Raw genomic sequence first — 12,248 nt, forward strand, 5'->3', positions numbered from 1 at the left:
TTTCTTTGAAGCTGTCACAGAACAGGTCAAGTTTATTCCTTGTCTGTGAATCTGGTGAGAACCCATACCCTTTTCCCAAGAAGTGTTCCCAAACCATGGCTCTGGAAGTCACTTGCCCATAAATATTTGTTGGATTTCTTAGTTCCTAGTTGGAAATATTTTTTTGTTTGAATGCGAAGCCCAGGAGTCAGTAACTCCGGGTAAAAGTGCACCTTCATTTGAAAGAAGTTTTTTCTCTTGTAACTTCTTATTGGTTCTTCCAACCAAATACCTGATAAGTATTTTCCCATAATTGTGTTGCTGATTTTCTTGGTGCTTTAAGAAGAGCAGAAGTGAATGTTGCTGTAGTTCGGTCCTTTGTGTTGGTCCAACCGTTGACACTGAGTTGCGTCCAGGAAGATGTGTTGGTGATTCCCTGATGAGCCAGAACCTCAAAAAAAGCCCTGTGGGTTTTTTCGGTGGTGGTTTTTTTTTCTTTCTTTTTTTTTTTTTTTAAATCTCCATCAAAGCCCAAATAATGCAAATAATCTCCATGGTGAAATTCTGGGGTTAAATGTGATATTTTCACTGCGAAGCAGTAGTCGCGTGGCTATTTTCTGAATACGTTCTGGCTGATAGGATACATTATGGATAACAGGTTGTGAAAGCCACTGCCTATCATGACACCTATTTGCACCTCAATGGATCATTTGTTTACCTGCCCTGGTCCCAGCTGGTGTTTCAAGTCAGTCTGCCAGACCTAGGTGGACTTCTGCAAGCTGAGGATCTGCTTCTCTGTGGGCTTGTCTGTGTGCGATACAATGTAAAGAAAGTTACCGTGATGTCCCCTCTGAAAGGAGTTTTTAAGGCGATAAAATTCACATGGATGGCCTCACCAAATACCAATGGAAATCAGGTCTTGGAAACATAAAGCTCTTTTGCTATTGCCGGTACAATATTTACAACAAAATGTTTACATCCAGGTTAAATATAAAAAATGGAGCTGTGACTCCTTGAGTACTCAATTGTTTTAACCTTCTAAGATTGCCGGCCTGAAAATGTATTGATTTGAGAAGCTGATGAATTAGGCTCACCACACGTACCCTGAAGAACTAATTATCCATGAAAAATTGCAAGGCGAAAGTTTTAATTGGTGCTACACGCTTCTGAAGTGACCTTGGATACGTGATGCCTGAGGAGGTCAGATGTTCTGACGCTAGCAACAGCATTTCTCGGCTCATTGTGCAGCCTTACGGGTGTGCTTGAGTGTTTTATTGTCTCGTGGTTGCATGGAGGTGATGGCTTCCTAGCTGTGCCCAAAGAATGTACACTATGAGTCTGGTCAGGCTTAGAAAAAGTGTGAGATACATAATATGCTTGAGTTTCTCCAACTTTAGCTTTGGTCTCTTGGGAGAAGGAGTACAGCATTGAGGCTGCTCTTAAACTCACCCATTGAGTCCTACAAGAATGTGCTGTAGTGACCAGATATCAACCAAACTTACAGGAGTCCTGTTGATGCATTTCTCATGTGGAGAAACAAGTCTTCCATTCCCCCAAATGTTTTTCTCCCATCTGGGCAAAATAGATAGTACAGGCTCCTGAGCAAGAAACTCTTCAGTCCTAATAGTTAGAGCTCGGCAAAGTTCGAGAGCTGGGAATAGTTGTGATGGGAAGGGTTGGGTGTAGCTAACTGTAGGTATTGCTGTGTGGCTATAATAAATGCAATAGGCTGTGAGTTGTTTATTTGTTAAAAACCAGATTCAGACGGTTTGGTCAACCTGTGTAGTATCTTATTGTCCTGGTGGTCCTACTGATGTTATTGGACTGATGTAGGACGTGAAACACTATGCAGTGAGATGTTGGCAAACATCTGTCCCTTGATGAAGCTTGTTTTTTATAAATGCCGATGCCTTGATTTTGTGTGCTTAAGTAGAAAAATTTATTGTTTCATTTTTCTCAGCATCATTGCTTGTGCCATGGGCATGAAGCGTTATGTGGAGGCCAACATCTCTCTGAAGTCTCACACCACTGTCAAATACTTCATGAAGATGTGGAGCAGCGTTAGTGATACCCTCATCTTCATCTTTCTTGGGGTTTCCACCATTGGAGAAAACCACGAGTGGAACTGGCCATACATTTGCTTCACTGTCATTTTCTGTCTCGTTTGGAGAGCACTAGGTATGGTGAAATCATAGATTTTTTAAAAAAAATATATTATTATTGCTTCTTCCCCCCATCATCCTTTCCTGCTTGCTCTGTCTGTGTAGTTATCCCAGATACGAATGCAAGGGCTGAAGTGGGACACCCCAGCCGATGCTTCCCTCCTCCTCCATCACTTGCCCAAGAGCAGGTCTTGCATTTTACTGCAATTTCCCAGTCTGTGCAACCACCATAGGCAGCACGGGGGCTGAATAGATGTATGGCAGCATCCTTCAGTGGGAAACTGGAGGAACCTTCCAAGAGCCGTCCCTGGAGATGCTGCTCTGCTTTCCAGAGGGCATCTGCCCAGCTTACTGCTGGGTGGGTGAGAACTGGGACCTGAAGTGGAAGGGTGCTTCTGCTCTTACTCAAGAACTTCAGATTAGGACTGAGAACAATGGAATTGCACAGAATGGGGGAATTGTTGAGCCTGGCAGGGACCTCTGGATTTATGTTTACAAACCACTGGGTCAACCAAATTGAACTCTAATTTGATAGACGCTTCAAGAAATTGCTTAAATAGGATAGGCTGTGATTAGCAAGACATAGCAGAGTGGGTTTTATTAGCTGCTAATGCATGCCAAGGTTTGTTTGGATATCTGTGCTCCAGAAATGCATTTGGAAATATACTTATTAGTTGTGCATACATTCAAATGTTTTATTATAATTAAGTGGTTTTCTCTTAAATTATTTGTTTAAATGAAAGGATGCTTTTTTAACTTTTTTGTCTCAAAATTCTTCATTGCAAGATGAACATAGTAATATTATAACAGCACACTGAAACTCCTCTGGTATCTGAGCACCAGGGAGATTTTCTTCTGCTCTTTCTCAAAGGGTATCTCCAGAAAAAAAAATATATATTCTGCTTAAAATGATTAATTGTTTGTCATATCTTGGAGCAAACTGGCCTTGAACTAGTTTAGAGAATGCTAATAATAATTTATGAGGAACGATTAAATTAAGACAAAGGCCAGGATATCAGCTCAAGTAAATTTTTTTCCTTTAAATCATTGGTGCTGCCTGAGCCTACAGTAGCTGAAGATGTGATTTTGAGATCTGCCTTCTTAATTTTTTTAAAATTTTTTTTAAATTACAGAGAACCTCAGAACTGAAATGTTTCACATCTGCTGGTCTGGGCAGCAGCTCCAAGGTGCTCTGGAGAGGGGCAAGGTGTTGCGGGGTTCAGTTAATTGAGTTCCCTATTTCTGAATGTCCCCACCTTTTTGGTTTCTTCAAACCGCTCTGATGTGCAGTCCAAGTTTGGATATTTTTAGTTGTACGTGTGTGGGAAGATGTTTGATACGTACATTACAAGTGTGCTATTTTTGAAGTTTGCTTTTTTTTTATACAAACACTTTAGAAAAGCAATAGTGATGTGGATCCAGCTAATCCCTAGGGAAAGTCAATGACTGTGTCATCAGTTCTCAAAATGGCCAATAATCTTCAGGAAATAAAAAGTTTATCATATCCCTTGGTATTGAGATGACAACTTACTGATTTAAGGCCCAACTTTTGGCACCATTCTGCATCTGTTTATGTGTTTGCAAATGACTCTAAATTCCATCAATTGCTGTGTCACCTTATGTAGTCTTAAATTCATACAGAGGAAATCTTTGAAAGATTTGTGAAGAAACAATATGAACACAGGCAGAATATAGGTACTTATCTGAGCTACTTCTTGGAAACTTTTTGAAATTGGAGGGTAACTTGTGGCTAAATTGTTGCTGATGGCTTGCCTCCAGTGGCATATTGGGAATATACCACCTTGGGCTCTGGCCAGTTCCTCCTGGTTGGTGTTTCCCAGTCCAGTGATGTTTTCCTGTAAAATATTTCATTTTTGTTTGATGTGCTCCCATCTTCTTTCCTGCTTTTCAGGGGTTCTTGTGCTGACTTTCTTTGTGAACAGATTCCACGTGAACACCATCACCAGCAAAGACCAGTTCATTATTGCCTACGGGGGTCTCCGTGGAGCCATTTGTTTCTCGTTGGTTTTCTTGCTTCCTGACTTTCGGAGAAAGAAGCTCTTCATTGCAGCAACAACTGTGGTCATCCTCTTCACTGTCTTTGTACAGGTAAGAACCAGTCTTTAAAACTTTCCCTCCATCAAGGTGTTAGACATATAACAATTTGAAATGACTACTGAAGGAGGCAGAAGGTGTGAGAATGTGTCACATGCTGGTGAGGTTGGCTAGCAGTTGTTGACTTACAACACGTGCCATAGCATTTTCCATGGTAACTCATCCCATCTTTGATCTGGTCCATCCTTATTGGGGAAGCAGAGGTTAAAATTGGGAGGAATGACTCTGGTATGGGTTTCCCCTCTGAAGTGGTGCTTTTATGTGTTTAATGTGAGAGCAAAGCCAACACAAATCAAACTCTTCAACTGGTTTGCTGTTTGAGCAAGGTAAGAACCACTTCTCTTGGCAGCCCTTGAAAAGAAGGTCCTCAGAGGCAGGGTGAGTCAGCGTGCTAGAAACTTGGGAGAGCTGCCGTTGATGGTATGATGCTATGGGCCTTCAACTCCAAAGAGCCCCAAAGAAGAAAAGAAGCATGCAAGACAAAAAAGGAAATAAAGGAAAAAAAACAGTGAGACTGCTCTCATCATCAGCAAGTACTCCGAATCCTCGTGAGATGCCAAAACAGCTGCCTGAAGTAGGTCCCCCCCCCCAGGAACCCAATGGAGCCCCAACCTGGAAACTAATATAGAACCACTGCGTGATCTAGAACTTTCAAGTGAGCTAGAACGTAGTCTAGAACCTGATCTAGAACTGTCAATGCATGCCCTTTAAAAAAGCCCCTCCCCATCTCTCCTGTAGTCCCCCTTCAGGTACTGGAAGGCCACTATAAGGTTCCCCCAGAGCCTTCTCTTCTCCAACCTGAAGAGACCCAACTCTCTCAGCCTGTTGTCATAGGGGAGGAGCTCCAGCCCTCTGATCATCTTCGTGGCCACCTCTGGAACTGCGCGTTGGGAGGCCCAGAGCTGGGTGCAGTACTCCAGGTGGGGCCTCACGAGAGCAGAGTAGAGGGGGAGAATCACCTCCCTTGACCTGCTGGCCATGCTCCTCTTGATGCAGCCCAGGACACGGCTGGTTTCTGGGCTGCAAGCGCACACTGCCGGCTCACGTTCAGCTTCTCATCCACCAACACCCCCAAGTCCTTCTCCTCAGGGCTGCTCTCTATCCACTCTCCTCCCAGCCTGTGTACAGGACCTTGCGCTTGGCTTTGTTGAACTTCATGAGGTTTGCAAGGGCCCACCTCTCAAGCCTGTCCAGGTCCCTCTGGATGGATCCCTTCCCTCCAGCGTGTCAACTGCACCACCCAGCTTGGTGTCATCGGCAAACTTGCTGAGGGTGCACTCCATCCCACTGTCCATGTCGCTGACAAATGCGTTAAATAGCACCGGTCCCAGTACCGACCCCTGAGGAACACCACTCGTCACCAGGCTCCATTCAGACAATTATGGTTTGGTCATCTCAGTTTTGGTAGTTCACACGTGGGACAATTTAAAGGGATGTAATTTTGAAGAAGCGGCTTCTTGACATTTTTCTGAGAATGCGTTCTATTTTATTGGGGCATCCAACAGCTCAAGCAGCAGCAGTCATTAATTCTTTATCAGAATATTTTGTATATATGTCTGAGATGTTTTCACATTCGTGCACCAAAGCAGCTGCAGTTATTTTATGATGATGCAGCAGAAGGGAAATTGCTTTAACTCTTCCCCCTGGAAAAAAAAAAAATCGGGTGTGTAGCTTGTTATAAAAGCGAGGAAAATTAGAAGCAAAGAGAAAAGTCGTAGCACACTTGATTTATTGGCCTCTAATTTTTCTTTTATGACTGACCCCTAAGCCCTGTTGTTTTCTGCTTTCTCTTTCTGCCCAAGTGATTCTTGAGTTGTTTCCTACCCAGTGGGAAAAATTCTGCAAGTGAGTGGGTCCTGCCCACATCACGGGCTGGCTGTGGGCGTGTTAACCCCCTGCTGCAGGGTAGGAGAGGGAGACGGACGTTCACAGCACAGGATGCTCTGAGATATTGGGTTTAATGTTTAAAGCACAACTGTACTCTTTTTTTCTTTTTTTTTTGCTTTTCTTTTTTTTTTTTTTTTAAGACTGATTTCTTCTGTGGGTGTTTCTGCAAAGCCCAATCCTATAGAAAAGCCATGGGAGCACCTGCAGCTTGAGCTGCTCCTGGGGAGAAGCTTCTGATGGAGAAGGTTTTCTCTCCCAGGCCAGGCTGGGGCTGTCCGGAGCTCGGGAGGAGCGGGCGGGCGGCATTGCTGTGACATCTAGTGGTAAAACCATTCCTGCAGCCTTCGGCAAGATGAGGATCTTGGTTGTGTTTCCCTCCTCTCCTCTGCCCAGCAGCAAGTCCCTAAGGGTCAGGCTCCTTTTGGAGTTTCCCTGAAATGCAGCTTCTAGTTTGCCTGGCAAAAGCTGGCGGCTTTGGAGGAGGATGTGCTGGGAAAACTGGGGTCATCTGGTCCTGGAGTGAGCAAGGCTGGTGTCAGCCGAGTGTGCTCCATCCCAAAAAGTTAAGAGTGGGTCCCTATAGGACTGAGGTCTTGTTGTAGTTTTATACAACACAGCCACTCACTCACCCTCCCAGGGATGGAGGAGAGAATTAAAGGGGTGAAGGAAGGGAAAAGAGACTTGTGGGTTAAGAACAATTTAACAACTAAACGACAATAATATTTGAAATAATAATAAGGATAACAGTGGTATATACAAACATGTAAATGAGTGACACACAGTGACACTGCTCACCACCCCGTGACCAAGGCTCAGCCCATTCCCAGCCAGCAATCCCAGAGCACCCTGAAATTGGAAAGGAGATAAGAGCCCGAGGGTCCAAGAGACTGAGGTGACCCTGAGAGAGGGGTGTCCCAGAGGGAGACAACCCGGAGCAAGAGAGAGGACCTACAGACAGAGCCTCACCTCTCTCCTGGGCATGCCGGGCATGGGATGGAACAGACCATGGGCCAGTTTGGGTCTGCCTGCTGCTGGGGCTCTGGGAGATGGTGGGTCACGGTGACAGCTGCTGAGCGGCCCCAGGGCTGAGCATCACCCCACGAGAGCAAATTCCTTCTGCTTGAGCACCTCAGGCGTGGAAGTTGGGCAAAGCAGAGGGATGGGGTTGGCTCCTTCTTGGCTTCCTCACGTCCACCTAATCCATACCCCAAGCTGAAAAAATGGTCAACAAGTGTGACAGGCTGATGGGATCAGAGTAGAGACCCACAGGGCAGCTGGACTGGGCGCAGATTTCAGGCTGAAAGGAGAGAGCAGGGGCCGGGGTGGGGGGAACGCTGTTAGGTGGAGGTTGACAAGTTTTAAGATGCAAATGTGGGTCAGAAATTGAAAAGATACGGTCACTGGGCACGTCCGCTCATGCAGAGACACTCTTGAGTCTCAGACAAAGGTTGTTCTAAGGCAGCAGCTCCATTCTGCCGAAGCTTCGGAAAAGCCTTCCCAGGACTGGGAAAAGGGCTTTTGTGTAACCTCAAAGCTCAACTGGTGATGTCATCTCCCTGCAAAAGGGTGAGAGTTAAACAGGGTCCCCTGGGGGTACGTGTCAGCGGGGCGACCCCTTGACCTTCAGCCATTCATTGGGATCCCAGCATCTCTAAAGATGGACTTTGCTCCGGCTCCAGGTACCTGCAGTATTGTGTACGCGAGAATGGGGGGTTGGGAATTAAATTGCTTAAAAGCTGAATCAGAAGGATGTTGCTGTAACTCAGCATCAAAAATGTAAGTAAAAACAAGAGAAGCAGGTATTATTCAGAAACCTGGGTTTGCAAATGTGTCCTACGGCTTCCAAAGTCCGTGGCTCTGCTGCCAGCCCATCAATGGGTGCAGGATTGAGGGGTTTTGTTGGAGAACAAACCCACTTAATTTTCTTGGAAATCCTGACCATGCTGTCCAGAAAGCCTTGTGTTATACAGACTGGTGACCAACCTGTGGGCTTGTCCGTACACGGGTCTATCAGTGCATTATACAACGCAGGAAACTCGGCGGTTTTGGCCTTTCTAACACCGTTGCATAAGGCTCTTTGCACAGCAAGCCTGGTTAATAATTTTGAGAAGGTTGACTGAGCAATTGTCAAGTCCTCAGCCCTTCCAGGCAGGCCTGGATATGTGCCACGTAGACCAGAAAGTCCTCCAAGGAGCTGTGGGCTTGTCTGGATAGTCACAAAAAGCCCTCATTGTTCTGCCTTTCAGCATGGTTGAAAAATCAAATACCGCGTTCTCCAGCTGAAGTTCACTCTCTCAGCCTATTGCCCTCTGACCTCTTCTATGAAATTGTTAGCAAATAGAATAATTTTGAAGAGGTTGGGTTTTGTGGGTTTGTTGTTTTTTTTTTTTTTTTTTGTTGTTTGCTGCCTTTGCTGACCCATTAGTTACTGGATCGCTGGCAGTAGAAAAACTTTGTGTGAGCCATGATAGAGGCGTCAGCATTGGGTGATGCAGTTCAAAGAGTTACCCTGGAGGGGGAAGGAGCATCACAGGGGACCTACAGGTGTGTTGTGAAATGACACGTGGCCTGAAATGACACATGGGATTCCCATAATGCTCCCAAGGTCGGGAAGGGCCAAAGGAATTCAGGTGTTTCTAGATTTGGGAGTCCTGGTCACAAAACTCCGAAATGCCACCTTGAAATGAAGACAAATGCAGCTGATTATCCAGTGAAGGCAAGAGACCAAATTGTATAGTCTCTCCTTACTTTTTGTGATATCTGTTATTTCTGAACTTGTGAGTTTTATGTTACTTATGCTGAATAGCAATGCATTTTTTATTGCTATTAGCTGTTAAAATGACACATTAATTGTTTCTGCAATTAAAAATATGTTCAACTCTCCTCCGTGCCACCATTTGTGACATTCAGAAGTCATAAACATCAACTACTCCATCATTTTGGCTGTAAACATGTCCTAGAAAAGTCATTTCATACCGAAGCCAGGCTAAGAAATGCACCCCAGCAGCATTTTAGATGTTCTCTCATGAGGCTCAAAAGACATTAAAACTCTTCCCTTGACCCTTCCCACCAGGTGGATACTTTGATTAGTAAACTTAGCCACCGGCTAGCCATCAAAGATCATTGCAGTAATGATCTGTGACACATAGTGCTCAAAAAGTTAGCAGAGAAATGCTGTCGGGGGCTGCATGCTGTGAAGTCTTAAGGACTGTCATGGTTCCAGGCATTTGAACTTTGGACATTTCAAGCCCCTTTCCATCTGGTGGACTACAGGCAAGAGCAAACCACAGGCTTGACCTTGAAGTTATTGGTTGACTTTTTGTGGTCTTTGAGATGCCGGATGAGGAGAGCGGAGCATTTACCCCCTCTGCCTGACCCCATTCTGAAGCCTGTTCTTGTTGATACCAAGAACATTGGATGTGAAGAAAGGCTGATTTTTTTTTGTGTTTGTGCTTATGCTGCAGGGAATGACCATCCGTCCTCTCGTTGACTTGTTGGCTGTCAAGAGGAAAAGAGAGAGTGCTCCTACTGTGGGAGAGCAGATCCACATTCGGGTAAGCGATGCATCCATTGACACGTGCCCAGAGCTTTCCAATATGCTTTGCTGGTAGCAGTGTGGTCTTTCTGAAATGTCGTGTGCCTCCAGGGACTCCAAAGGTCTGCAATTTTACATGAATCCTCTGCAGGTCAGTCCCTTTCCGGGTTTGAAGCACTACGCAGGTTCCTAACTGTGGGCTATTATTTGCATTGGAATAGCCACCACCGACTTGATCAGGCTGGTGTTGCGTTAGGTGGTACATGAACATGACAAAAAAAGATAATCGCTCTCCCAAAAGTTTGTACTCAAACCTAATGCCAACTTTTCTGCTTCTCTGAAAAGAGTGAAAGAAAGAAAATGAGACTTGGTTGCTTTCAGGGTTTGGATCTTCCATGTGTTCGCCAGTCACTTTGCCACCATCAGGTTTGGTTTTTTTTTTTTTTCCTCAAAAGAATTTAGAAAAGGGAGAGTAAGGAAAACCCTGTGTTGAAGGAACCATTGGAGGTACCATAACCCAAAGGTGGAATTTACTTCACCTTGCTCTCGCCATCCAAACATTGACCTTTCTAGTTCCAGAGGACTTCTCGAGAGTGGGTCAAGTCGATGGGACAGCAACCTGATAGCGAGCTGTGGCCTGGGATCTTTGATGCTGTGATACCCACCATCCAGTGTGAAATAATATTCCTGAATCTAATTATTCATGCCCAGTCACACTTCTGTAGGTATGGCTCCTTCAGGAATATTTTTGTCTTCTTTTTTGAGTAGCTAGAAATAAAGACATAAGGTCTGAGGACATTCATAAAACCTGTTTGGCATCCTCACAATTAGGTTGTGTTCCGGGGCTTTGTCTGAGGTTCACAGAACAGGTCAATAGGCTGGAGAGGCTTTTCCTATCGCGAGCAGAGAATACTTTCTTCTTTTGTTGGTGTCTGAATAGTAAATCATCCCTGGAAACATGTTTATTAGGAAACGTGAGCTGCAAACGGCTGCGTACCAATTAAGTTGAGAAGGTAACAATGCAGAAGCCAGAAGCAGGTTTCTTCCTCACGTTTATTTCTCCATCTGGATAGTTGGGATGCTCTTGTTCACAAGAGCGATGATCGGTGAGGGGGGTCATTTGTCGGCCCTCAGACCATACAGCAAATGTGAGGACTCAGCCTGTACGGGGCTGCAGGGCTGAGCAAACTGCTCTGAAATTTTTCTGTCTCTGACCCCACAAAAAAAAAAAAAAAAAATTTAAATTAGAGCTGGAGGAAGCTCCAGGGACATCAGCCTGAGTGTGTTGGCTGTGGCAGAGCAGAGCCCTCTCTAAGTTTAGAGATGCCAGGAGGAGGGAAAACAATTTTGGAATTTACAGAGATTTAACTTCTAGGTGGAAAAATCAACCTATGTGGGGTTTTTAGTATAATTGTAAACAATATTTTTGTATAAGGCAAAATATGGCCAATGATTTCATTTAGTGGGAAGTGTCTGGGGGAAGCCAGTATTTATTATTCAAGTCAAAGCATCATTTGTACATTATCTACATCTATATCCTGAAGATAGTGATCTCCTGAGACAAATTGTCCTCAAAACCCTCGATACGAGCATTTCCTGCTTATCAAGGCCCCATCAGCAGGACATGCAAGCCGTCAGCCATCCCACAGGTGTCGAACAGCATATCCACATTCCTCAGCGATGATCCTGTGCTCGCCCGGAGCTGACAGCGAGCAGCCAAGCCACGTGTAGTGCTCCAGAACCCAGGGATGCGCGTGGATGACGGGATGGAAAATTAGCCCCGCAGCCCCTCTCCTTGTTTACCAGCGCCATGTACTGAGCTGAAAGCATCCCCCGTTTTGTCTGTTGGCTTTTGATGTTTGCTGCCTGAGTTCATCCCGTATGCAGCTGGTGTACAGTGAAATCCTCTCTTCTGTTTAGTTCTTGGATCATTTGCTGGCTGGCATTGAAGATATATCTGGACACTGGGGACAGTATTACTGGAAAGACAAGTAAGGATTTGCCAAAATACGATGTGTGTGCATGTGTAGAAAAAAAAAAAAAAGAGGCTGGTTTATGTTCCCTAAGTTTCTGCTGTGGGCGGCTGAGCCTCGCTCATCCTTGTGGCACAACCCAGGTGCAAAGGGACAGCTTCTCCTTGTCCAACGTCGTGTACTTCACCCTACAAAGACTCCTTTCTCCTTTCCTATTCTGTTTGTCCCTTCTTGTCCAAAGAAATCTGCTGGAACTGGAAGGACCGTGCTGGCACAACACACGGCCCAGGCAGGAGTGGAGGACCCCGACCCAGGCTGTGCACAATTAACATTAAAAATTTGAGCTTTTAGCACTTGGAGGGGCAGATGACAAATTGTATGTGATCTCTACAGATTTCTGTAGCAAAGTGCTCAGTGTTTGTTAAGTTCTGGTAGATTGTACACATAGGAGATTTTATTTTTTAAAAAAATACTAATAAAAATATACTAATAGCAGTCTACCAGGTTGAATTCCTTGGCTGTGCAGACACGGACGCAGCTGACTTCATGGTGTAAGGACTCTGATAAATGCAGCTGACGGGGATTTTTGCAGGAATG

At 45.0% G+C, this 12,248-nt stretch overlaps 1 protein-coding gene across 1 annotated transcript in view; it reads left to right on the forward strand.

Moving 5' to 3' along the window:
• Positions 1-12,248, forward strand: part of LOC104466988 (sodium/hydrogen exchanger 2-like) — a gene marked incomplete at its 3' end in the record, with an annotated part of 19,012 nt that overhangs the window by 4,120 nt on the left and 2,644 nt on the right. Inside the window, 4 exon segments of the mRNA XM_010080591.1 lie at positions 1,940-2,157; positions 4,054-4,250; positions 9,608-9,697; positions 11,599-11,669. Of these exon segments, the coding sequence (XP_010078893.1) occupies positions 1,940-2,157; positions 4,054-4,250; positions 9,608-9,697; positions 11,599-11,669 (576 nt within the window).

Source organism: Pterocles gutturalis, unplaced genomic scaffold (genome assembly GCF_000699245.1).
Source record: "Pterocles gutturalis isolate BGI_N339 unplaced genomic scaffold, ASM69924v1 scaffold24854, whole genome shotgun sequence".
Classification (NCBI taxonomy): Eukaryota; Metazoa; Chordata; class Aves; order Pterocliformes; family Pteroclidae; genus Pterocles; species Pterocles gutturalis.